Source organism: Amphiura filiformis, chromosome 13 (assembly GCF_039555335.1).
Source record: "Amphiura filiformis chromosome 13, Afil_fr2py, whole genome shotgun sequence".
Classification (NCBI taxonomy): domain Eukaryota; kingdom Metazoa; phylum Echinodermata; class Ophiuroidea; order Amphilepidida; family Amphiuridae; genus Amphiura; species Amphiura filiformis.
This window is the reverse complement of record NC_092640.1, coordinates 21,656,683-21,684,517: the sequence shown is the minus strand read 5'-3', so window position 1 is coordinate 21,684,517 and position 27,835 is coordinate 21,656,683. Positions and strand designations below refer to the sequence as shown.

The following is a 27,835-nucleotide window of genomic DNA, read 5'->3' as shown; positions in this document are numbered from 1 at the left end:
TGTACTATTACCTATAACATTAACTAAAACACCAAAGTACGAATATTTCCAAACATCTAAATTAGCTAAAATTTAGGACATGTTAAAAACTATATTTTCTAGAACTTTAGAAGAGTACTTTTAATATTGGCCGGTTATTTTTCACACAGCGACGTTAACTAGTCATATCCCCATACTGTTAACGTAGGGCTATTTGTAAAGGTCACGCGTCAATGGGAAAGAGCACTGTGTATTGTGTATAGGAAAACGGACAGTAACTGCAGTATGCTCACACTGTACTTGTCACGGCTGCATACTACTGCACAGCTTGCATCATTTAGCATGTACAACACACAACTGTGTGTTCATATAATAGGCCTACTCTATCACATCAAACAATATTTAAACCAAACACTTACCTCTGAATGTATCAATTAGGTCTGGCATTTCCCACTTTTGGAGCAAGTCAATCACATAGTCATCCGCCATGATGATGAATCTGACCCTGATTTCAAGGAAGGAAACCCTCTTTTACAAAATTCGATCTTTTAAACAACGTTGTTTAAAAGTTCCTTTTTGGTATTATTCATGAATTAAACACACACTGTTTAAAATTCAAGGACTGTCTTTTAAACAATGTTGTTCAAAGTTTGAACAACATCGTTTTAAACAGCGACATTTTAAACAGTGTTTTTGCTGTGTAAGACTTTTTAAACACGTTAGGCGTTTGGCTATACATACCTTTTCGGGAAAAGGTTTCATATTTTGAAATCTATTCTCCTCCACATCACAAATCCAAAACAATATCAACACCCTCACTTTGGTTTACAAATTGTTACACTTTGAATTTGTATCTAAATGCATCCTAAACACTTAAACCCCATCCTAAACACCACGATAGCTTGTGTTTATATTATATATGTTTAGATATCAAACATCAACCTGTATATAATCTAAACACAAGCTAAACAGTGGTGTTTAGCTTGTGTTTAGATTATACATGATGTTTGATATAATATCAAAACATGTCGTTATAGCTAAACGGACGGCAGCATTTGGTGTATTTAGGACGGATATAAGTTTTTAAGATGTGTTTAGATACAAATTCAAATTGTGATAACTTGTAAACCCAAAGGGACGCTGTTGATTTTATTTTGGATTTGTGATGTATAAGAGAATAGGTTTTAAAATATAATAAGGTACATGTAGAAAATAATAACAATTTGGCTAAACGCCTTACGTGTTTAAAAGTGTTACCTACAGCTATAGGGATTTACAATGTGCACATTTATAGGCAAAAACGCATATTGCAAATAATTATTTAGACTTCTGCCATTTTGTAGAATAATTTTGTTCATTGTTTATCTTGGCCATTCTTTATAGATATCTATTATCCACGCAGCCAATATGAATACAAATATTTAACACTGGAGTTTTTCTGACACTTGATTTAACTTTTACCCAGAGACGATATCTTACCATTCCCAGAATCCTTTGCAACATGGTGCATCACCACTCCCACTTTTAAGTACTTGTTCTCGCTTTGTTTTCATGTTGAGAATAGAATGGCTAAACATGGGACGATAGTCAAGAAATCAACAAATTTGGCAAGATCTGGATGTCCTCTGTTCATCAATGTACTTTTTGTCACTTTCCCCGGTCACTATCAACACATGTTGCACTAGATACCAAATCAGTACAGAAAATTGAAATGGAAGAAATGCATTATGGGAAGTGTGCGATATCTTCTTTGTGACTTCTACCTATTCAAACTGAAATCACTGGACTTGAAATGAAAATTATTGAGCGTAAAACAACTCTTAACCTTGACCTCTAAAACTACCCATGCATAATATTAACATCGTAACATAGAATGCTCAGTTCAAATTCAATAGAATTGCAGTATGAAAATTGTATTTTGACCTTTGCATGAGATACCAATGACTCAAGTTTGGATAATATTCTGCTGTCATTCATGTCAGTAACTGCTCTTCAGTTTAACTTGTTGCATAAAATTTGGTAAGTTGTTTTTAATTACTTAATTCTTTATTTATATGAATGTGCCAAACTTATTTTATATTTTTTTTTTTTTTATTTTGACTCAGTAATAAATATTATAATAAACATGAAACTATCAACAAATCATATTAATACTTTTGTTGTATAGCATTCAGACCCATCAGTGCACTTCAAAGATGTAATGTGCAAGTGGTAGTGTAAACATTGACACAAGTTCAGATTTCAATGTGTCATTTGGTATTATTTATATAGTGGTTTTCGAAACAATACAGTTCGGCAAAAATCTTTATTATCAATTACCGTAAGAATGAGAATTTAAATGTTTTTACGAAAAGTGATTATTTTTACAGACAAATTTTACGGGGAAAAAATACGGTAGTTTTACTAACGGAGATTTCCGTAAAGATTTCCGTAAAATTATTAGTTTTTGAAGTGAAACAAACAAGAAAACAAAATGGCGTCTATAGACTAGACCCAATTTAGATATCCCAAACCTCGCAACAATGACAAAATATGATATTATCTTTTCATATCATCTTTTCATAATCGCAGTATTTTTATATAATTTATACTATATTTATACTATATTTATATATATTTATACTAACCAACGGGAATTCCACGAGATTCATTCCAACATGGAGAATCCGGAAAATAATCCAAAGAGTAAGAACTATGGAGTCTGTGCATTCTGGTGCCTCATGCTAGTTTTCGTCATAATTGGTGGACTGGTATTCGCGATTGGTTCGTATAAACCGTTTTTTATTTGTAATGAATATTCTTAGTGTAAGGTTAGTCCAAGAGAAGAAAAAAAAAAAAAAAGAGGGGAGGGGTCGATTTCTTTTAGACAAAAATGTCCTAAGAAGTGGCACAGTTATTGTAAATCCGGAATGCATTATTTGGGACAAGATGTCAAACATGCCGATGAGATAAATAATGTATAAAGACATTTAGATTCCAACTGGGACATTTAAAACCTATAGACAAATACTATACTTTTTTTAATCGTGATAACCAATAATTTTGTGTGGTTTAACAAAATCTGACCAAAATACCCGTATTGACCGTGACCTATTTGGCGATGTATTCTATGTAACGATACCTCCTAGGTGGTGCAAACTATTCTTAATTTGAATTGTTTGCAACTAACAAATTAAACCATTTAGATGAAAACCTGAGCATTTTGGTTTTTTTTTATTTATTTATTTATTTATTTATTTATTTATTTATTTATTTATTTATTTATTTATTTATTTATTTATTTATTTATTTATTTATTTATTTATTTATTTTTATTTATTTATTTATTTATTTGAGGTTTTGACCCCGTGGAGAGAAAAAATGCGACCTTTGATCTTTTTGCTTATAACTCGAGAGGCACATTATCGCAGGTAGTCTAAACTATACTTTTTCTGAATCGCTTTAACCAGATGAATACTTTGGTGTGGTTTTGAACAATTAACATCTGATCAATGTGCTAAGGCCAAAAAATTGCTCTTACCAGTACAGCATTGTTTATGTTTTGCTTTTGAAAAAAAAAAAAATGTATTTATTATTACGCTTTAGTTTATTTGGTTGAGATTGAAGACAACGTCAAAGGGGATATTGTTCCGACCAGCTCCACACCATCAAAGGCCTGTTACACACCAGCATGCATAACCCTAGGTAAGTATATTATAATCAATTCTTATTCCTCATACACTCAGAACGCTAGTGAATCGATGGTTATTGTTATACGAGGCTCACTCAGCCATTTAATGAGGCAATACAAACGATCAAGTTTGGTGTTGAAATGAGCAAAATTTCACTGTAAAATTAATTTTCTCGGCGAAATGAAAAGCAATAATTTTCATTTTTCTGTATTATGTAAACATTTTTTGACCGGAACATTTCCACTAATTTTAGTTCTTCAAAAATGTAATGATTATGGTTCGCGACCACTTTGTCAATTAGGTCTGTCATCCAGATTGGGTCGCAACCTGCCTGCGGTCCATGTTTTGGGTACTGTACCCGATAAATACGCTATTTGATTTCCATAACAGGGATTTGTTCAGTGTTGGCACGAAAAGAACCACGGGGACTTCTGCATAACCCTGTCATTATTTTGAACCATAATTATGACGCCCATAACTACTTTAGTATGTTGAACATCAGAAACTAATTCGCTAAATGACATTTTTACCGTACCTTTTCCCGGACTCTTTTCAGCTTCTTCGTTGATAAGCAATATATACCACGGATATACACCATGTGGAAATTTTTATCAATTTGCTTGTGGAAATTGGCTCAAAAAAAGTAGACGTTATGGTGGAGAAAGGACGTCGATCTGTAATGCATGTTCTCTCAGATGAACTCAATAGTAAACAACGCTGTAAGTATGCAGGATACATTATGTGAAGCATCGCATTGAAAGGTACTTTGTGTACTTTCAACAAAATTGCAATTTTAAATGAAAATTACGCTTCCCACTGATATGAAACCTTGATATTGAAAATTTAAGGTATATATATTTTGGAAGATATGATGACAAAATGTATGAATGTATCCTACCAGTTTTATTTTATTTTACAAGCAATTTTGTCCCATATCGATTTGAACATACGATGGGCACATGTTAAGATTTTCACAATGGTTTATATTAAAGGGGCATTTCGTGATCCAGAACGAAATTTCAACTCGGTTGCCTAAGTGCGGAGCATATTTTGTAACACACATAATCCATGATATGTATAATATAACTCGCGAACGCAAAAAGAAAGGAATAAATTACGATAAGGATAATGAACTGAGTGCAATGCATTTATTTGAATAAGCTTTATTCGTGTATATCTCCACTGAAACATATCATAATAAAATTCCTTTAAAAAGGAAATGGACGTACCAAAGAAAAGCGCACTAGGTATTGTAAATGTTTGATATAAGTATTGGGAATATAAATACATATAGTAGAAATGGTTGAACTAGGACATAAATAAACAAAGAAGCACTAAAAGTGTAGTATTTTTAATAAGTGTGATCACGAAAACCTCTTTTAATAATAATTATCTTTATTATGATACATGTTTAGATCTTCTTGAGGACGGGTGGTGGTTTGGGCCAGAAGCTGTCAGGAAAACAAAAATGGTATATGGAGCTTGCGTGGACAAAGGTAATTATGTAATTTGTATAAACTAATATATACGCATTAATCTATAATTTTATTTTCTGTTACAATAAATGAGCCTTCCGAGAGTGCCAATAAAGTGCACACCATTTGATTTTCAGGGGAGGCATGGGAGTTTTTTGAAGAAAAAACAAACAATCGTCCACTAGTGAGATGAAAAAAATTCACACCACCAATGAGTAAAAAAAAAAGATTCTTCACCCAACTCTGTTTAAAGGTACACATTAAAATTGAATTAAAAATTCGCCGCCTTCAGCGGACAAACATCTCCGACTAAAACTCCCATGCCCCCTTGGAAATCAAATGGTGCGTCCCTAACGGCGTCATTTATCCCCATGTGGTTAAAGTTGTTGTTTTTTGGAGGGTTTTGGGTTTTTTGTGTGTGTGTTTTTCTTCTTCTTTCTTTTTTTTTTTTTGTTTTTTTTGTTTTTGTTTTTTTTTTTTTTTTTTTTTTTTTTTTTTTTTTTTTTTTTTTTGTGGAATTAGCCTACAGACGTTGGCACACTTTTAAGTTTCATAAAAGAACTTCCATGACAATCTCTAGAATTATTGAAAAATATCTACGTTTACCAATCTTCAGATGTAAAATAAAGGAGTATTGTTATTACCACTTCAGTAATTAAATTGGGGAAATTGTTCGAATTGGTATCGCCGTGCCCAGCACCCCACTTCCTCACAGATTGTAGTTCGTTGACGCCACCAAACACCAACATATAAATACATTTTTCATACGCGTTGCGTAGCCATATTGGAGGCGCTATTTTGTCTCTACATAAAATAGGAAGGGCTCACACGAGATTTAGGGCATCATGACGATGAAGAAAAATATGAAGCAAAACCGTTTTAAATATAATAGTTCCATTTATATATAAAACCTTAATTTAATGATATAATTAATATTTAATAATTTTGATTCAGCAAGATATGGCGAAACATTGGACTATTTCAGAAAATAATGCATACCCTCTAGAAGTAAATTTTTAAGAAATGTGAAGATTAGGCTTACTTCCTGTTTACTTACGGACTATTTTTGTTGGATTTTTACATATTTGGACACTTTGAAAGTATGGATTTCTAGAAATCATATTTGGTCAAACAGTCTGGAGATCTTAAATCCTTTATAGTCTAAGGGGTATAGCCCATTTTGTGTATGGGGGTATGTTTTGTCCGTGCGTATTTAACCTGTTTATGAACCTCGAAACCAATTTCAACACAACAAGTTGAAGATACATAAAAATCCTTAAAGACTAAAGTAAACAATTTGGAATACTTTATCATGTTATTTACAGCTACCAGAGAAGCAAATGGCTTAAGTGGGATACTCATGAACTCAGAGAATGTCCTCGGAGGATGGCCTGTCCTGGAATCGAACCCGGGTGGGAACTTCGATAGGAACAACTTCGATCTTACTGATTTGTTAGCAAACTTGTTTATCAAATTTGCTAGTTCTTCACTCATACATGTTGAGGCTGTCAGAGATCCCACGGATCTAACGAAATTCAAATTGATGGTGAGTAAAGCGGTTGTGATACCGGCATTTGCTTTCAATATGTTCGTTGATCTCATAATAGCCTATTCCAGTTGACATGGAAGACATGTCCTTAGTCTTCCACGTAGGGAGTGTGAATTTCAAATGTATGGATAACTTCATTTGAAATCTACATACCCTGCGTTTGAGATAAAGGTCATGCATATGTCTTCCATAATGGATTTCAACTGGAATAACACATTTCTTCCTTTTGTTTGTTTATTTGTTTGTTTGTTTGTTAGGATGTTTTGGTGTTTGTTTCTTTGTTATGCTATAATGTTGACATTCTTTTACTTTAGATAAAATCCGGGAAGATAACAGCACTGCCGAACGAAACCTACCTGTTGGATGACGAGAAATACCACGAAGTAAGAGACAGGTTTTTTTTTTTTCTTTGTACAAGTTTTATACCTCATTAATTGTATTTATTATATGCCCATTTTTTGGAATAAGGAATAGGGCCTACCCAGGGTCTAATACTCCAAAATGATATATAAATTCTAAAATGATAATCACAACACCAAATCAATAGATTATGACCCTTATATTTTCCTAACCCCGTTTCTCTAATCCTATAACCCTTAGCCTTAGCCTAAACCTATGCAGCATCAACGAGTCCATTTCTACCCCCTTTCCATTCTCAAATTTGTTCAGCTGTCATTTAAGGGTTGGGTTATGAACGTTTGGACAGTATTTATTGTGGGACATTAGAGCACATCAGACATATCGAATTGCATTCTGAATACGAAGAATGTCCTTCTGATAGGCCTATCAAATAATTTTCATTTTTTGAAATTCGCAATGTAATACACATTTTATGGCAAATCAATAAAAATTGATATTTTTGATATTTAACACTACTCGAAGTAATCGATATAAATCTGATGATTTATACTTAAAGTGTATGTAGGTGGGATGAAAAGCCGACGATCAATTGAAAATTTTGACCTTTCGTATTGAAGATATGGATTTTTTTTTCCCCAAACACACAAAAAATTAGGTCTTTTGGGGAAAAAATCCATATCTTCAATATGAAAGGTCAAAATTTTCAATTGATCGTCGGCTTTTCCTCCCAGCTACATACACTTTAAGGGATCTAAAATGAGCGTTTATTGCGTTTCGACAGTATTTTTTGTGGGACATGAGAGCACCTCAGACCTATCGAATTGCATTCTGAATACGAAGCATGTCTTTCTGATATCAAATAATTTTCATTTTTGAAAATCACAATATAATACAAATTTTATGACAAATTGTAAAAATTTGATATTTTTCACATTTTGATATATAACAGTCCTCGAAGTAAATTATATAAATCTAATGATATATTCTTAAAGTGTATGTAGCAGGAGGAAAAGCCGACGGTCAATTGAAAATTTTGACCTTTCATATTGAAGATATGGATTTTTTTCCCAAAAAGACCTAATTTTTTTTTTTTTTTTTTGGGAAAAAAAATCCATATCTTCAATACGAAATGTCAAATTTTTCAATTGATCGTCGGCTTTTCATCCCACCTACATACACTTTAAGTATAAATCATTAGATTTATAAAGTTTACTTCAAGTACTGTTAAATATCAAAAATATCAATTTTAATGATTTGCCATAAAATGTGTATTAAATTGCGAATTTCAAAAATCAAAATTATTTGATATCAGAATGACATTCTTCGTATTCAGAATGCAATTCGATATGTCTGATGTGCTCTAATGTCCCACAATAAATACTGTCCAAACGTTCATACCCCAGCCCTTAAGAATATATCATAAGACTTATAAAATTAAATTCGATAACTGTTATATAAAAAAAATGAAAAATATCAAATTTTAATAATTTGCCATAAAATTTGTATTATATTAAAAAAAATGAAAATTATTTGATATCAGAAAGACATGCTTCGTATTCAGAATGCAATTCGATACGTCTGAGGTGCTCTCATGTCCCACAAAAAATACTGTCGAAACGCCCAAAACGCTCATTCCAGATCCCTTAATAATTTCTATATTGGATCTTGTCTTATATATCTTATATATCTTATTGTTATATTTTGTTGTTATAATCTGAAATAACAAATTTTAAAAAAAATCGGTATAGGGTATTTTTAGATCCAGTATACAGGGGCTAATAAAACACATGCAAAGACATAGGAGATAGCAATACCGTGTCATTAACTCAAAATCTGAAATTTTACATCAAGTTGCCAACTTTGTCCGTACTTTTCCGAGTGAAGCAACCCATGCCCAACCTACGATCTGATTATGATGAGAGTGACTTAAATTTATAACTTAAATTGACTATTATCTTTGAATTCCATTTTTCAGTTTCAGGATGCATACGTCAGGTACATGACTGATGTAGCAATTAGTTTCAGTGCTAATAATGATAAACAGAGCGCAAATAAAGAAATGCAGGCTGTACTGGCACTGGAGAAGAAATTAGCCAAGGTTTGTCTGTCTGTCTATCTATCTGTCTGTCTTTTCTGTCGGGGTGTCGGTGTGTCTGTCTGTGTTATACCCTTTATATAATAAGCTTACATTTAAACATTTTCTGTAAAACGTTGTGTGTTTGCTGGGAAGAGACATATTGTGAGCGCCGCGTTACGTTCTTTATTATAATTGAAGACCGAATTAAAAAGACTAGTTTGCGTATGACGTCCTGTCAATCAGACCAAAAATGCCATACTGCGCAGGTCAGCAACCAATCACGGCGCGCATTTGTCATGACGTCAGACGCAAATTAGTCTTTTTAATTCGGTCTTTAATTATACAAACTCATGTTAAAATCAAATCAACTATTTCAGATGTTGATTACTATATAGGGCCTACTAGACAAACATTGCGTACATGTTAATCTGTGTAAAATCTCTCTATGCCCCTTTAAGTACACTAGTTGGCGTAAGTGAACAAGATTTCATCTAAAAAGTTGGTCCTGTTTTTTCTACTTGAATTATAGGCTAAGAGAGACAGTACATCGATGAAGCTTGAAATGACGCTAAGGGAACTGAAAGATATGTACCCAGAGGTAAGACAGGTCGGAAATAAAGACAATTATTTACAATTAATCATTAAATGACTAAAGATTAGTAAAATCATTATCCTGACAATAATGAAATATCTTAAGAGCCTGGCGAAAATTGCAGAATGACATTCTCACTTAAGAATCAAATGCACTGGATTGAAAATATAAGTTGCATTTTCTTGTATAGATCTATTTAAGGCAAACCTACCACTGCTTTAATGTGATAATTACTTTATGTGAGATGACATTTAGCAAATAAACTATTAATACATTGATCTGATATGAAATTAGTCAAGAAAGCCAATAATCACATTTATATTTCCATAGGTCGTGCGGTTCTTGAGTTAAGACCAATAATATATCAAAACAAAGTTTTTGGTGTCCCCCCCGAGAAAAAGCATGCACATGGGTTGAAAATTATACGGTACTCCTTATCAAGCCTTGCGATTTCCATTATAAAACCCATATAATTCCTCCTGTGTGTCAGCTTTATTTGTCCAATATAGTGCCAACACCGGTCATGGTCCCCTCCGACCAGCTATAAAGACAACGTTTTTAAAGATGTGACACAAATATGCGATTTAACGTCATGTACATGTACTTCCCACACTGTTAGAAAAAAACCTGTATTTTACCGGTAAAATACCGGCGTCCCAGCTGCCAGTATTTTACCGGTAAAATACAGCAACCGTAAACAAGAATTGACCGTTAATTGAACAATTCGTTTGATTTTTTAACGGATGCTGTATTTTACCGGTAAAATACTGGCAGCTGGGACGCCGGTATTTTACCGGTAAAATACAGCAACCATAAACAAGAATTGACCGTTAATTGAACAATTCGTTTGATTTTTTAACGGTTGTACATTTTCTCCTAAAAAACCGGGTTTTTTTCCTTCGTGCCCGTTACTGGTAAATTAACAGTGGAATAATGCAATAATACGACTTTTAACGTTTTTTAAGAGGTCCTTAAATTCTAATAACAACGTTAATTAACGATAACAGTGTTATTTTATGGTACTTTCTACATAAATGACCCGTTATTTGGAGTATCTGGGCAGTATAAATGCCATCTTCAGCCGTAATATAACACTATACTATCTCTTAATTAACAACATTTTAGGTAAAATGACGCTTGACAATGTCAACAAACGATGTTTTAATGTTATTTAACAGTTGGCGTGAACATACATGATAGATGTTATTTTACTGAGATCGTGTATAATTTCAGTTCTACTGTAAATAAACGTGGCAGAATGTTATTCCATAGTAAAATTGTATATTTCAGGGAGTAACGTAAACAAACTATTGTACTGTAAAATAGCGTTGAAGGCGGTTATTTTACAGTCACTTTGTATATTCCACGTCAGGTCGTTATTTCACAGTCAATTTGTATATTCTAGGTAGCAACGTAAATAAACTTTTGTTCTGTAAAAAAATAGCATTGAAGACGTTATTTCAGGGAGTAACGTAAATAAACTATTGTACTGTAAAATAGCGTTGAAGGCGGTTATTTCAGTCAATTTGTATATTCCACGTGAGGCCGTTATTTCGCATTCAATTTGTATATTCCAGGTAGTAACGTAAACACAGGTTTGTACTGCAAAATTTACAATACAAACTAGTTTATTTACGTTTAATTGCAGACGTTGCTACAGGTAACGTAAATAAACATCTGAAAATTAAAGTTGTTGACTGATCATTAATTGTTATAAATCATGCCTTCGTAACACATTCATGCTGTGAGTACTCAGCAAACTAATTTGAAAAGGAATAAACAACAAATCACACGAAGGTGTTTTCACAATCTGTTTATTAATCAGCACAGCTGAGATAAACAACAACAAACAGATGAACAAGATCAGTAAAATCTTATAAACATTGGTTTCCTCAAAATGCAGAGAGCCCTTTGTTGAACTAAACCCTCGAAACTTACACATGCAACAAATACAATGTATCAATATACATGTAAATCTGTCAGTCTATATCAAAACGACTTTTGGTACAATAATACAGAGTATGAAAAATGAAATTAAAAAGATTAGTCGTGTCCACACAGTAGGTTTAAGACATTTAAACCCAGGTTTAAATTCAGATGGATTTAGCGGCGGGTTTAAATTGCTGTCTGAACGATCATCGGATTTAAGTCTAGCAGATTTATCGAGCCCTAAATCCGCCAATTTAACCCTGCTTTTGACCAGGGTTAGTAGCGGGTTTAAGCTTAAATCCGCTGTGTATGAACGGTGTTCGTAGAGCTGTCGGGTTTAAGGGGTAAAAACTAACATAATGCCCATTGAACTACGCAGTTTAGATAGAAGCGAACTCTATTACATGTATTATGCCTATAGGGTGCCGATTTCATGATGGAAGCAGGTATTACGAGTTGAGTTATAAATTTTAGAATTTCATGTTTCATATTTTGATCGCGTTAGGCCCCTACTATATAAAAGTCACGTTTTTAGCTATTCGGGGCAGCAGAGGAAAGGGCAAATTTTCATCATGCTGTAGGCCTATATCATTCGAATTTCAACAACGGGTATTTTCGTGCCAAAGTATTGCTTTGAACTTGAAGATAAAACATCGAAAATTGTCATGTGCACACTTGTACATTTCGTATAATCGAAAGTTCTAAGGAAATATGCTCAAATAGCACATAGTCTAAACCCGGGTTTAAGCTTATTGGATTTAGGCACTAAACCTGACTGTCTGGACGTGCAGAGATTCTATCGGATTTATTTTAATTGCAGCGGATTTATAGGTGATAAGATAAACCTGGATTTAAATACATGTGAGAACGCAGCTTAAGTTGACTTATTTCCTGTGTAACTAAGTAAATAAGCATTTAATTATTACAAATTTGGTAGCATTTTTAGGAAGTGAAATATAAGTAAAAGTAGGCCTTGATGATTAACTAAGAGTATCTGATTTCTTATTCTCAGACCAAGTCCATCGTTTTGATATGAATTGACACAAATAGCAATAGCAATATAAATAACGTGCTATTTTTTATATTTTCAACAACTTCACTTTCACATAATTTGAGGCCAAAAATATAAACTCAAACATAGAAAATCATGTATAGGCCTGCACTGTGAATTCCCTTCTTGGAATTTGTTCATTGAATACTTCTTGATATCTTCTTAATGTTATTTTTGATATTTTTATCAACTTTACACTTTCACATAATTTGTGAGGCCAAAATATAAACTCAAACATAGAAAATCATGTATAGGCCTAGGCCTGCACTGTGAATTCCCTTCTTGGAATTTGTTCATTGAATACTTCTTGATATCTTCTTAATGTTATTTTTGATATTTTTATCAACTTTACACTTTCACATAATTTGTGAGGCCAAAAATATAAACTCAAACATAGAAAATCATGTATAGGCCTAGGCCTGCACTGTGAATTCCCTTCTTGGAATTTGTTCATTGAATACTTCTTGATATCTTCTTAATGTTATTTTTGATATTTTTATCAACTTTACACTTTCACAAAATTTGTGAGGCCAAAAATATAAACTCAAACAGAGAAAATCATGTATAGGCCTAGGCCTGCACTGTGAATTCCCTTCTTGGAATTTGTTCATTGAATACTTCTTGATATCTTCTTAATGTTATTTTTGATATTTTTATCAACTTTACACTTTCACATAATTTGTGAGGCCAAAAATATAAACTCAAACATAGAAAATCATGTATAGGCCTAGGCCTGCACTGTGAATTCCCTTCTTGGAATTTGTTCATTGAATACTTCTTGATATCCTCTTAATGTTATTTTTGATATTTTTATCAACTTTACACTTTCACAAAATTTGTGAGGCCAAAAATATAAACTCAAACATAGAGAATCATGTATATAAGCCTGCACGGTGAATTCCCTCTTGGAATTTGTTCATTGAATACTTCTTGGTATCTTCTTAATGCTATTTTTGATATTTTTATCAACTTTACACTAAATTCATATAATTTGTGAGGCCAAAAATATAAACTCAAACATAGAAAATCATGTATAGGCCTGCACTGTGAATTCCACTCTTGGAATTTGTTCATTGAATACTCCTTGGTATCTTTTTAATGATATCTTTTATATTTTCATCAACTTAAGGAGGAGCTGACCCTTCGCGTTTTTTTTCATGCACCTAATTACTAACAGTATTCCTGACTATATTCTGAAGAATTGGGAAGGGCTACAAAAACCAAAGTTACCATGACTATAGCCAAGATTACCATCATCATGTCTATGAAGTTTGATTTTGTTTAGCTTTTACAAATTTTCTTCGAGAGTGTAAAATGTTCGAAAAACAAAAGTTTTGAACATTTGACACTATATGCGAAAATCAATAAAAGCTAAACAAAATCAAACTACATAGGAAGGATGGCAAAAACCTTAGCTATATTCATAGCAACTTTCATTTTCTAGCCTTTCCCAATTCTTCACAATACAGCCTAGAGTAGTACCGCTAGGTGCACGAAGGGTCGGCTCCCCCTTAAAACTTTCACAAACTTTTTGTGAGGCCAAAAATATAAACTCAAACATAGAAAATCGTGTATAGGCCTGCACTGTGAATTCCACTCTTGGAATTTGTTCATTGAATACTCCTTGGTATCTTCATAATACTCCATGACTTAAACTGATTACAAAGACTAGAATAAATACTTGATGACAGAGGCCAAGTCCCAACCCAAACTCACTCCATAAGTAAGCAATGTGCTGGTGGTATGATTTGAACCCAGAATCTCCTGGTCACTAGTCTGTACAATTAACATGATTAATGGTACGGTACTGTAGAACTAATCACAGTAATGCTAGACAAAAAGCATTGATCACTTTTCAATTAGTTTTGAGTGGAATTATCAATCTGTCTTGAGTTTTGCCATAGAGTAGCACATGTCTCTCACTGGTGAACTATCAGTTCATTTGTAATACTTTTAGCTCCCTTATTTGTGAGTCTCACTATGATTGGCTACTTGGGCAACTGGTGTGTTGCAACTGGTTCGACCACGTATTGTTCGTGTATTACACAATAAACAGTGGCGCAATATTGAACCAGCACTTTTGTTTCACGATTGCCGAAGTTTGAACCCAATCATAGCTCTAGTAACCAGTCACATTTCTCAATTGTTGATATAGATATATGCAACAACCTACTCTGAACAGAATACATAATTCAGAACAGTAAACATCAATTCGACATCTGATGATTTAGATGATAAGATATAGCTTCCTTTATCCGTTCAATTTCAAAGTCTATAGCCAATCACTTTCAAAGTCTTTCAGTTTGTTACATAGTTGGAGGACTTGTGGATGAACGGCTGTCTTCTTGCCTTTCTTTTTACTTCTCTTGGACCCTTGACTAGGGTTGATGCCAAGGAAGCACCTGAAATCAAATTCATACATTCATATCAGTTCATTCAATATCAGTGACAATACATTTTTATTATTGAATAATATTCTATGTAAAAGATTTTCATAGACATTGAATGCTGTTAACATAAGTCACAAACATCTAAGAATATGGTTCATTCATATATCAAAAGGGTTTTGCACTAAATTATTACAACGAAAGGTATTTAAGTTGAAACTTATGCACTACATAGATTTTTCATATTAGTTTATTTTGAAGGACTGTATAATTTTAACATTTTTGACCTACTGTGGACTAACCACTCTACAAATTATGATTTTCCCACTAGTTACAGGCCCATACACATCAACTGACACTGATTGATGATCACATGATTCAGGTGTTTCTGTTTAATGTTAAGGTTGGATTCAGGTACAGCAATTTGTCCATTTGAACTGTTGTTGAAATCTATACAGCAGATTTGCCAATAATAAAATGAATATTTTAACTTGTTTCCAGCATTACTAAATACTATTAAAAAAAAATATCATCAGACATTGGAAGCAATCAAAATATGCACATTATTTAGTTTTCATCATTGTTATTATAATTAAAAAGCTACAAGGGCTACAATAGTACATGTACAATGAAACCAGTAATGAATGACACATTATTTGAATTCCTATGATCATTTTACATAAAACTCCTCAAATCTATTATAAAAGTTTCAAAATTATTGCAAAAGTTTCAAATAAATTGTGCAATAGCTTCTTGCACCCTCAGTTCATCCAATCCATAATGTGTTGGGCGGTACAAAATGTTAATAATGAAAAACACATCACACAACACCTCAAAGCAAATGAAGCAGAGAAATAAACATCCTTATATATAATCTTACCTCTGAATAAATTCCAATGTTGCTCCGATATTCTCAGGGTACTCGAAGTTAAAGACGTAGAATGTAGAGAACCACAGGGCCAATGCTGACAGCTGGTTGGTGATGAGATCAATGACTACCTTCCCATTTATTGTCAGTGAGAACTTGTTAGTGTCAAATGGTGAATCTCCTATTTAAAGTAAAGAAAGATAAAATGCATTGCATACACACAATGAAAGGAATGCCAGTTAAAGGGACAGTCAGTGATTGTACAGAGATTCAACATCCCCTTTTAATGTTATGTATAGGTAGATATACCAAAGATCACTTTAATTCCAAACTTTTAGCCAAGTCTGACCTTCCGTTTAGAAGTTATGCAATATTGTGTGCATTGCATTGTTCCATAGGCTTTATGGCGAATTTCTGATGCCCGCGCATCAGAAAATAAAGATTTGACTCTCGTTCACAAACTGTATAGTTTGTGCAAGATTCCTTTTCAGGCTAACCTTCCCCAACAAGCAAAAAAAAAGGTATGTGTGAAAAAAAGTTTGACCTTGACCCGCAGATCTCTGACTGTCCCTTTAAGCATTCGCACATGATTTCATATTGAAAACAATAATAAATTCCAAAGCGATTATTGTTTCCAAGTAAAAGTACTACTTTTTCTGAAAGAAAATTTGATGAGGAATTCAAATCTGTGACTATTTTCCTTCAAGTGTAGAAGAAATTTAAAACAAACTGATTTAAAACTATGACAAAATTACATATTTTGGATCTACCTGTAACTTGGTTGGACAACATTATGTTTACATTACAAGTTTGTCTCATTTGAAGGGCTAGTATGTCCTTAACTGATGAACTGGCATCTGTGCAGTTTGATTACTCTCTCAAAATTACATTGAATTAATTTATGAACTGACACAATTAGCAACCAAGATTGGCTCCAACTTTATATTGGGTGATAATGAATAAAACTTAACTTCTAAACCTCCTTTTAGCTACTAGGCCTATGTTTTAAGCTAAAGCAATACTGACATGTCAGGCTATATATTTAGTTCAGAAAATGATCTTTCTTGGCTTTTTGTCAGTTAGGCCTAAGTGTTTCCTGACTGGATTATGAGTGTTTGTTGCAAAAATCCACAAGAGAATTTCTATGCTTATTCATTTATTCCCAAAGTTTCATGACCAGGTTTTTGCTCTTTGCTGGATAAAAATCAAATGTGCAAAAATTTAGGTACTTTCCAGAAAAATGTAATTCAAAGATTATTAAAATGTCAATTTAACCTCTCAATGAGCTAAGTCAATTGTCTTTACAAATTTTTAAAGGTAGAAAGCAAATTGATTTTAGAGCTTACTTTTTTAGACTACTCTCAGAAATAAGGGTTCTAAAAGGGTTCTTCACTTGTCCTCTATATGGCACCCTTTAAGGTTCTAAAAGGAACCACTAAGACACTCTAGGGAACCTTTATTGGTTCTTAATGTAACAAGCTATAGAACCTTAAAGGGTTCCTGAATTTTCTGTAACCTTTTTGAGGGTTCAATAGCCAGGGTTCCATATACTGGACAAAAAGGTTTCAGTTGGCACCCCTTTTTCTGAGAGTGTAAGTGATAATCGATAGCCAATAAAGCCACAATGAATAGAACTTACCATGGGCAACAAGACAAGGTGTTGCCGGTAACTCCAGTGTTTCAATGGTAGAAGCTGAAGTACTTGTCAAGGTCTATTTGAAATATAAAAGAAAATCAAGTTCAGTAAAACATAATTACAAAGTAGCAATGGTATCAATGTGTACATGATCTGATATCGAACATTTAAATAATCTCTCCCCTGAAATGTGGCCACTTCACAGCACTGAAAAAAAAGCTAAAGGAAAAAAATCAATTCTAATGCCTTTCACTAGGAATGCGACAAACAGCGTTTTGAAACTAAACTTGCAAATTAAATGATACAACATAATATTGTAGCTCAATTTATTGGGAAGAGTATTGTCCTAGTATACAAAGGTTGCCAGTTCAAATCTAAAAAATGCACTATTTGAATGTAGGTGTTTTTTTTCAATGTTATGCACCAGCCACATCTCTGGGGAAAGATATAATATCAATCCAGAGGAAAAAAGGTACTTCTTTCCTAATTATCAGATATTACTTTTTGTAGATTCTTAAATCTTCCATTGACTGTAATTAAAGCATTATTATATGCAATTTGCTCACAGCTCACTAGTGTGCCCTCTATGTACATTTTACCCAATAGTTTTCAATTATTGTTTACATAAAACAGAACATTATAATATGTTGTGAATACAACAGCTGTACGAGCTACAGTTATGAAGGAATCTGCAATTACTTTTCCTTTACCAGGATCCCAGTATACCTTGTACTGTAGTATTGAATAGGAAATGTTGTAAATAAAATACTTCCAATTTACGCAAAGAAACCAACATGAAAACACTGAGGGCTTAAAAATAATATTTGTTTTAAATTTCATTATTAAAAAGACAAAATATTGGTAAATAGCAGGTTAACTAGGTGGGTGTAATTTGAAAAGAAACAGTTGGTACATATCTGTACATTTTATGCTTATTCACCTCCCTAGTAACAACACAATAGTTAAAAAACAATTTGAATGGCAATCAATTTTTAAATTACAATATGTAAAACTTGAGTGACTGTCAATTTAAAAAAGCTCACCTGTGTATCCATTATCCCGGCTTCGAAATCCTCTTTATAGAAGCTTGTCAGAATTGCCACACTTCCAATAACTGTTGGTGTCTTATCTTCTGCTTCTTGCGTTGCCTTATTTATTTCTTTCATGCAGGAAGAAACTTGTTTGTTATGAATCTGATCAGCCATGAATGCCATGAGCTTTGGAACCTTCAGGCTTGCTGCATTCTCCATTGCACTGTACACATTAACTCCAGTGAGCTGCTCAAAATGACCTAACATGCTCTTCTCCGTGAACAGAAAAGGCCAATCATTCAACATAGCTGGGATGTTGAAAGTAGTGCTGTTGATGGCTTTGCGCTGACTGGCAAATGTTTGTTCCATGTTAACGGTGACATCATCTGTTTCACCCTTCTTGTGTTGCTCTTGCATTTGTCTCTTCAGATTGAGTTCAGCTTCTTCACTACCCACAAAGTCCGGCATCCAATTGATGCAGCCATACGCATCAACAGCTTTAACAGAATCCTTGTCAGATTCAGCTGACAGTTTCCTCTTATTCACATTTGGTCGTGTAATGTTATCAACCTTGTTGACAAGCTGCTTCAAAAACTGTCATAGCCTGTTCCAACATCCATACCCCCTACTTCATCACGAAATGATTTGGGGTATTTCTCAACACACGTGCCAAAAGTCCAAGTTGTTTGGTTCGTGGCAGTTTGCTCCCTGGCTTGTTGAGATTATCAACGATGATGCGTATCATTTCCCTTCTCAGTCTTGGTTCTGGCCGCTGACCTGCTTCCAATGCTTCCATTAACTTTGGTGGCATTTTGCTCCATGGGATGTTATCTTCTGACTCGGACACTGGTAATTTCTTAGCTCTGGTGTTAGTGCCAGCACCACTAGTGCTTGCACCACTAGGGCTCGCAACACTCAATTGGCTCTCCAGCTCTAAAGATGAATCTAAAGATGAATCTAGAGATGACTCTAACCACGATTTAATTGGGAATCGCCCTGATGAGGCTGGCGTACCAGGCGTAGATGCTGATGGTGTTCCTTTGATGACTGTGAAGATTCTGAAAAGAAATTTAACAGACAACAATCATTCATTTTTGTAAATAAAACAATATAAATTTTAACTCCAGGGATGAGCCTTCTCAAATGTAGATTGTATCAGTTTTTATCAGAATATTGGCGTGTAGAAATAGATTTGACTTGATACTGGAATGAATTAGTACATGTATTTCAATGTCGTTTGAATTCTGCTGTGCATTTCTGAATAGTCAGTGCAATTTACACTTCTCAGCAAAAATGGAGTTATTTCTATAAAATACTAGGCCTACATGGATTCTTGGATATGGGTAAAGTCAAAAATAATGGCACCGTTTGGTTTTTGATGCCTGCTATCCAAATGAAAAAGACCAGCAAAGAAATTCATCTTTCAAAAATTGTGTTATGATTTTCTCTTTAACCACAGCAATTTGTAGTGTCATAGCTGTCATGTAAAAAATAATATGCCCAATTTTCTTCCCCATATGGTCAGGAGTGTTACACTTTAGCGTGACAAGAAAAGAGGTACTTGTTTTTTAATCATGCACCGTAAAATATACAAGGTGCAAAGTGTTGCATGGGTTTTCATGGCATTTTGTGAAGTGTCTGCTATTCATAGTCGCTTAATAGTCTACTTAGGAACATGTGAAGATTACATGGTGCGAAAAATAAAATATGTTCCAAAAATCACCTCTCGCCAGATTGTGTAGCATTGTAAGGTTATGATGACAGTAATAATCTATTTCAGGCTGTTTAAAGTAAAAGCAACATTTGGGCCAAACTTGGAAAAAATAAAACTTGCATGATATCCAAATCGTTTTCTTTTTAGAGCGGGTTGAAAAGAGAAATTCTGTCTCGTCAGGAGTGTTACATCAGAATTCAACTTGATTTTTTTCATACACCAAGTTGGCAATATTCATACATTACTTTTTATTTTATTAGTGCATTGGGATAGGAACTCAAAAACAAGAAAAATATTTGCCATTGCTTGAACATGTTTGCTACAGCTATCTAAATAGTCAATGTCAGGAGTGTTACACAGAATTAATTAATTGGCAATAATTCAAATTTCTGAAGAAATTACCAGTCTGTTGGTGTTCTTTTAGCCCTGAAAATATATTCCTGAAGCCAAACTGCTGCAATCATGATGTAAAGACATTCATATTCAAGAAATATGTACATAAAAACATGGTTTTCATAGCTCGACCAAAATGTTACACTCCTGACAATCAATTGTAAGTAATATAGGCTCAACAATAAAATTGAACTAATGTAATTCAATTTTTTGCCCCTTTTTGAGATAGCCATAGATAGTGTCACCATAAAATTACAAAAACTACTTTAGAAAATGTGATTTGCAAATTTATATATTTGAGGCTATACAGTTACTGTAGCAAAGTGTCAGGAGTGTTACAAAAACATGCAAGCTGGGCTCGAAAAACAACAATGAACGTAAATCACCTAAATTCTGTGCCTTTTTTGAGAGGGCCATAGATGTTGTCAACAAAAAATTACAAAGACTGTTTTAGAAAATGTAGTTTATAAAATATTTCAGGCCATACAGGTAGTGTACAGTGTCAGGAGTGTTACACAATAGTACTACTTTGATGGATCCTTACACCAATTTGAAGAACAATGTGATGCTAAAAACCTCAACACAGTTTTAACACATCATATTGCATGATATAAACTTAAACAGAAAATAATTTAAGATGTTTCTTTTGACAAATAAAACTTTTTGTTCCTGATTTCCACGAATTTTTAGGTGTTTAAATGAAAATTTTAATTTTTTCCAAAACTTTGTTTCCATGTGAAAAATTCTACATGACTATTTTAGTTTAGTGTCTAAGTAATTAATTAAAACTCAAAGAATTACATATTTGCATAATTTTGTCAAAATATAACAAGGAATGACATGGATCTTTTGTGTTATGTTTCTGAAGATTTTGGACTACTTTTGCCTATAAAAACCAGTTGAAAAAATATATTTAGTAATATTACTGAAGTAATTTTTTATTTTTTCTTGAATTTAGATATGTTTTGCTTACAATAAGACAACAATTACATCTCTGAACACTGTTTGTAATTTTGACACTTTTGTCACACTTAGGTGCCATTATTTCTGATTATACCCATATGCATGTGTTTTAGATTCTGAACAGAGTCTTACTAGAAAAAAATTATCAGTCTACATCATTAAGTATCCTTTTTGTTATTTAAGATCACAGAATTGATTCTACTCAAATGGTACACATTTTAATTGCATTTTTTTTGTTTACATTTCACAGAATATTGCAAGACATCCAGTAGCATAACTGTGGGTAAGGGTGCCCGTGGGTGACATTGGACGGATCACGGTTGCCCTCTCAGGGTACTGGAGAGTAGACCCAAAATAAATTACAGGTGCATGCAGTGATACATGTATAGGTGTATTGACTGTATTCCCAATTTTCTTTACATTTTAAGGTGGTACTACACCCCCTGATAAATTTTGTGACTAATTTTGCATTTTTCTCAAAAAATAACTACACACTGGTAATAAAAGTTATGTATATTATAGGGGCAAGGAATCCAACTACTTCACTGAAATTTCAGTGATTCAAGACAAGTGGTTCATTATATGTGTTAAAGAATTCCCAATTTCTTATTTCTCGACCCAAGGGCTAAGAGTAAAATTGTACTTTTGATTTGTTGGGAGTGGCCTTTCTTTTCCTTGTTCTTTTCTTCAATCCTGTTTCTCTCTTTTCTCTTCATATAGGCCAGCATGCTTATATAAGCTTTTAAAGCTTGGCTTAGGCATTTTGCTTGAACCTGGTCCCATCAGGACCCAAGTGTGTGTCCGCCCGGACCGACCGGTTAAACAAACAAACAAACAAACAAATGAGGTACATCCTAGCGGTACCTCTTTTCTTATCATAAATAACGTACCGCTTGTCTTGAGTCACTGAAATTCCAGTGTAGTAACTGGATTCCTTGCCCCTATAATATACATAACTTTTGTTACCAGTGTGTTATTATTTTTGAAAAAAATGCAAAAAAGTCAAAAATTTATCAAGGGGTGTAGTACCACCTTAACATTTTTCTTACCTGCTGAGAACTTTCCTTGCCACGCATGAACTAACTTCCTGCTTTCAACTAGTGACAACATAGGAAGGTCTGATGCTTGTAGAAAGTAGAGGTCTGATGTGCTTGTGACTCCATTAGCTTTGAAGAAATCTTTCAGTTGCCCAAGTTTTGCTTCTGTTATATTTGGAAGGACAGTCATCACTTCAAGTTCAATTGAAATTTCTTCTATAATATCAGTGTCAGCATCACTAAGTGTTTCAGCAGTGCTAGCCATTCTGCATTGAGAAACAACTAAAAATATATAAGTATGCAATATAAATTCAAACATAAATTCACCAACAATGGCATAGGATATGTATTTGATACACTTTGTCTTGTTTTGTTTTGTCACTTTGGAAATTAATGGTACTGTAACCTCTAGATGACCTTAGTGACCTTTGACTGCAAAAATGAATCAAACAATCAAAAAAGACATACATGTATTTATACACTATTAAGACATTTTCTGGGGGAGTTTTTTCAGATTTTTCTATTTCTTTAACACTGAGATAAGGGATTAGATTTTTAAATGTCAAAATAAACTCCAGATGTTTTTAAAATTCATTTCTTTTTGAAACCGGATAAATGATGATTTTCATAATGTGATTTTTTACACAAATGGTGGAAGACTGTCAATAGACAAAATAGCCAAATTAGGGTGTAACGAGCTTGTCTTGAATGCCACCTTTTTGACCCCCTACATTTACAGTGTTTGATCATTCTGTTCATGCAACAACATAATGTGCATACACGGTCATACACCTAATGAAAACTTGGTTGGAATATAACTTTCCCTTTATTTTCGAGACAGTAAAAATAATCAATGTTCAAAATGTGACAGGTGCCTTTGTTTTCACATTCATGCTTCCTTTGGTTCCCTCGGTTTATTTTTCAAGGTGACAAAATGTGATCCTGATACCTTGTACGACAACAGAGGATAATAGTCTAGGAGATCATTGTACTTCACACAAACAACATGATTCAAATCATCATCAGTTGCTGAAATTCTGTAGATGTTATAGTCAGGCAAAAATATTGATGTGTACAGTCTAACCACAAAATGTACCTCAACGTTTTCAACTAAGGAAAGAAGAATTCTAGCAAATGTCCACCTTTCACTAGCATCAATTTGCACAATAAGGAACTGGCCTTTCTGGTACTTGGTGCCAAACACACAGACTTCATCAGTAACCAAATACTGTTTTATGTCATGATTGAGATGCTTGACAGCGTTCTGGATATTTACTGCATACAAATCTGGATGGAAGGATGTTCCTTTATCTAGTAACACATCATCAGGGAACATTTGACCATTGAAACAGTAAGCTTGCAACATCTGGTGGCGATGGGCAAGTGTTAATGTTATATTGATGAAATTCTGAGCATACCGTGCACACCTCTTAAAGTAAGAGTGTTTGCTCTCGAATCTTAATGTCCAGAGTCTAATCAGTGGCCCAAACATGAGAATATTCCATGCATAATGGGTCAAAAAGTGGTGCTTCGGTCTTAGTGGCTGAGGGAATAATGCTTTCCTATCTGCAATGTACTCATGGATTAGCACCTCCAAATAGGCTACTTGTGATGGTTGAAGATTGGTTGAAACAACAAATTCTACAATGTCCTTTAATTTAAGAACTAACTGCCAAACACAATCTTCTGTGTTTGGGATCAAACCATACACCATGAATGGAAAAACCGCAGAAACCACCAGTTCTGAACGGCTTGTCCTCCTAATTTCACTTTTGAGACTGCTGTAGCTGGTCTGTTTGCAGCATCATTTCCACGAAATGGAAATCGTTGTAGGTTTTGATTTAGCAACTCCAGAGTAAACCACTTCTTGTCAACAAAATAACCTATGAACAGAGCCATGTCAAAATCAACTATTCCTTCAAAGAGGTCATGCCCTAAGCATGGTGGCAATCCTGGATTGGCTACGTGGAAGTGGGAGAGACTGTTGAATAATGAGTCTACTTTGATTCCATCACAATTCTCTCCCTTCTGTGCATCATTGTCTTGTAACTCCTGTATTGCCCTTTTGTATGATTGAGGAGTTCTATACTCCCCCACAATGTTTGCAGGTCCTGTGATAATTTGGGCCTTGCTAAGCGTACAATACCGGCAATAATAATGAGCTTGAAAACTCTCTACATAACCTCCAATGGTATGTGATCCCAAATTGTCACCACAAATAACCAAAATAGTTCCTTTGACAATTATACCACTATCTAGAACAATTCCTGTGTTCTCTAGAGTTTTAATATCTGTAAGAAGTTGGCCAAAGATCTTTTTTTGGTCATACTTTTTAAGATACTTCTCTTTGCACAACATCACCAACTGTATCGAATCTATTTGTGATCTGCACCTTGGATCAATATTTCCCAGAGTTAAATACACGCCTACAACTTTATGCTTATTTCTTGATGAACCAAGAGGATTCACTAATTCAAAGGCATCTTGAAAAGAATAATCTGTAATGCGTCCGGATTTGCTGAGTAAAATGGATTATCTTTGAATGCTTTTCCATCTTGAACATCTCTAAATTCATTGTAACCATAGTCAGTTTGTTGAGTGTGGCTTTGGAAAGATTTATCTTCGCACATCACTTTGAGTGTTTCCAAAATTGGCACATAATGACAGCAGTGCTTTTTGGTTGTTTTTGTCTTTTCTTGAAGAACAATTTCCACTGGGCTGACAAATTTCATCTTTTCCTGGTAGTATTTCTGTCGTAAATAATGTGACCCAAGGGTACCAGATTCAGGGTATTGCTCTCTGTCTGTATTAATCAAATCAGACTTTGGACTGATAGAACACCCTAAATTTGCCACACCTTTTGCAATATCTTCAACAAGGTCTTGATCTGTACCATTTTGATGTAACTTGCTCTTGATAAATCTAGTGATATGATCAAGTGAACACTGTTGCAAGAAGTGCATTTCATCAACAATCACCTGGATTGTTGAATCTGGGATCATGTACTTTGCCTGTAATTTCAACAAAAATATGGCTATATATTTTGTATATTGTGCAATTCCTGGTTCATCAGTGTCATTATCATCACTAGACCAATCTTCATTATCAAATGTGTTTTGATCATCATGTAAATCTTGTTGCTGTGGGTCTTGTGCACCTGCGTGGTCATGCTGCAGTACACCAACTTCAGGACCAACAATAATATTCTGATCTATGATATACAATGGATTTACATCTTGCACACAGTAATTTTTGTGGCAACGTGATATGTGAGAGCTAAATGAAGACTTCTTGTTAAACAATTTATCACATTGACTAAATGGACAGCTTACTCGCAAACCTCCTGTTAAATGTTCTTTTGAGTGAGCAAGCAATTCTTTCAGATCTGAACATTTGCGTTGACAGAATTCTAACGTACATCGGACAGTTATACCAACATTTCTGTATTCGTTCGCCTGCAACTGATTTGGCCTATATGTAGTAAAGTAGTCATTGTGTTCTCGTGCAATGTGGGACGTTAGCCCTTTGTAAGTATAACATGTCCTTATACATGTGGGAACACAACAAGGAAATCTTGAATTTCTGTCATGGATGTGACTTCTACAATGATTTACATACTTTTTAATAGTGAGCGACTGTTTACCACAAATGCTACAAGTAGGTCGAACAATTGGCATGTTTATTGTACTGCCACTAGGCCTACTAGCACTAGTAGGCCTACTGTCTGGTCCACATTCTCCTGCAAGTTGTGCAACTGAAAAAACTGACCCGAAATTGAAGTTTGAGAAACTGACCCAAATGACCCACAGAAAGATAAGCATTGATCTATGGTACCGGTACATGGGCATTTAGATCGTACCATGCACTTAAACCATGTGAACTAAAACAACTAGCGTTTACTTGCCTGTCTCTGTTAAAGTTGACCAGCAAAGAAGCGATCTAGCAAACTTATCAAAGTAAAACACTTCGACGCCACGGTCGTCTTCTTCAAGTCCTATCGGCCGATATACGTCTCATTACAGCGCGCAACGGCTACTCCCCGGGGGCTGCTCCTCTGCATGCGGTATTCTGATACTAACAGCGCATCCTCAGTTCAATCAATTATGCATAATTACCCAGGGAAAACGGTCTATAAAGTATTATTACAGGAGACCTGTGAACTTACGGGTTTTCAAAAAGAAAATACATTTTTTATTTGTTTGTTTCTGGAAATTTACGGATTTACCAGAACATCCATATTTTTCTGTAAAATAACATTAATTCCGTAAAAATACGGAATGATTCCGAGTTGTTTGGAATATTTACCGTTAAAACTCTACGGAATATTACGAATATTCTGTATTTTTAAGGAATATTTTCCGTAAGAAACCTCGTTTTATTCTGTATTTTTAATGAATAAGTTTTACGGAATGAATAAATTACAATTTACGGATGTTCCGTAACCCTGCTGCCGGAATGTTCCGTAAAATAACGGAATAGTTTGCTTCTATAAAACTATGAAAATATATCTCAAAACACTTAAAAAGTGAAGTATAATGTTGAAAAACAATTAGGGTCCTATGTGTTTTTACCTGCGGTAGGATCAATTCACATTTATATTATGATTTAATTTGATATTTTTAACAGTGATGGTGTTAATTTAAAAAAAAAAAAATGGTGAAAGTCATATTTTACCTGTAAATTAACTTCATACTAATATTTTAACGGTTTAAACGTATGTTTTATTTGTAAATAAACAATAAATTACATTAAAATTAAATTATAAAAAATTTGCAGATTGTATCGTTAAAAAACAAACTAAACTTTAGATTGACAGGAAAACGTTAAATTGATGACTTTAGCGTCTTGAAAACGGTAAAAACTGTTAATTTTTCATGTAAATTAACGTTGAACTTCAATTGTGGTACGGGAAATTGTAAATTTACGGTTGTTTACCATAATGTTGTGTAAAATTTGTTCAAATATAGTATAAGCCGTATTTTTACCTGTAAATTAACATTCTAACAATTTTTAACAGTGTTAGTAATGCACTTTTAAAAGAAACTGTAAGAAAACGTTCAAACGCATGTTTTTATATTTAAATAAACAGTAAATTACATTAAATATACAGTCATTTGTTTAAT

General features: G+C 33.8%; 2 protein-coding genes and 1 long non-coding RNA gene across 3 annotated transcripts in view; 1 reads left to right on the top strand and 2 right to left on the bottom strand.

Moving 5' to 3' along the window:
- Positions 1–1,973: 1,973 nt before the first annotated feature.
- LOC140168111 (endothelin-converting enzyme homolog) overlaps positions 1,974–27,835 on the top strand; it is a 50,002-nt gene continuing 24,140 nt past the window's right edge. Inside the window, exons 1-9 of the mRNA XM_072191415.1 lie at positions 1,974–1,998; positions 2,625–2,742; positions 3,565–3,663; positions 4,207–4,369; positions 5,066–5,146; positions 6,451–6,671; positions 6,989–7,057; positions 9,010–9,132; positions 9,641–9,709. Of these exons, the coding sequence (XP_072047516.1) occupies positions 4,303–4,369; positions 5,066–5,146; positions 6,451–6,671; positions 6,989–7,057; positions 9,010–9,132; positions 9,641–9,709 (630 nt within the window). The 5' untranslated portion in view covers positions 1,974–1,998; positions 2,625–2,742; positions 3,565–3,663; positions 4,207–4,302. The remainder of the gene's footprint in view (positions 1,999–2,624; positions 2,743–3,564; positions 3,664–4,206; positions 4,370–5,065; positions 5,147–6,450; positions 6,672–6,988; positions 7,058–9,009; positions 9,133–9,640; positions 9,710–27,835) is intronic.
- On the bottom strand, positions 14,035–26,856 carry LOC140168109 (uncharacterized). The gene is made up of 4 exons (XR_011861149.1): positions 26,617–26,856; positions 17,578–17,650; positions 15,951–16,119; positions 14,035–15,085 (listed from the first exon to the last, which is right to left on the bottom strand). It is a non-coding gene; the product is annotated as an uncharacterized lncRNA (long non-coding RNA).
- Positions 25,181–26,389, bottom strand: LOC140168696 (uncharacterized). The gene has a single exon (XM_072192107.1). It carries the CDS (start codon positions 26,387–26,389, stop codon positions 25,181–25,183), a length of 1,209 nt encoding a protein of 402 aa, XP_072048208.1.

Coding starts and splice junctions, on each gene's coding strand:
- LOC140168696 (XM_072192107.1), bottom strand. CDS start 26,389: ATGCCAATTGTTCGACCTACTTGTAGCATTTGTGGTAAACAGTCGCTC.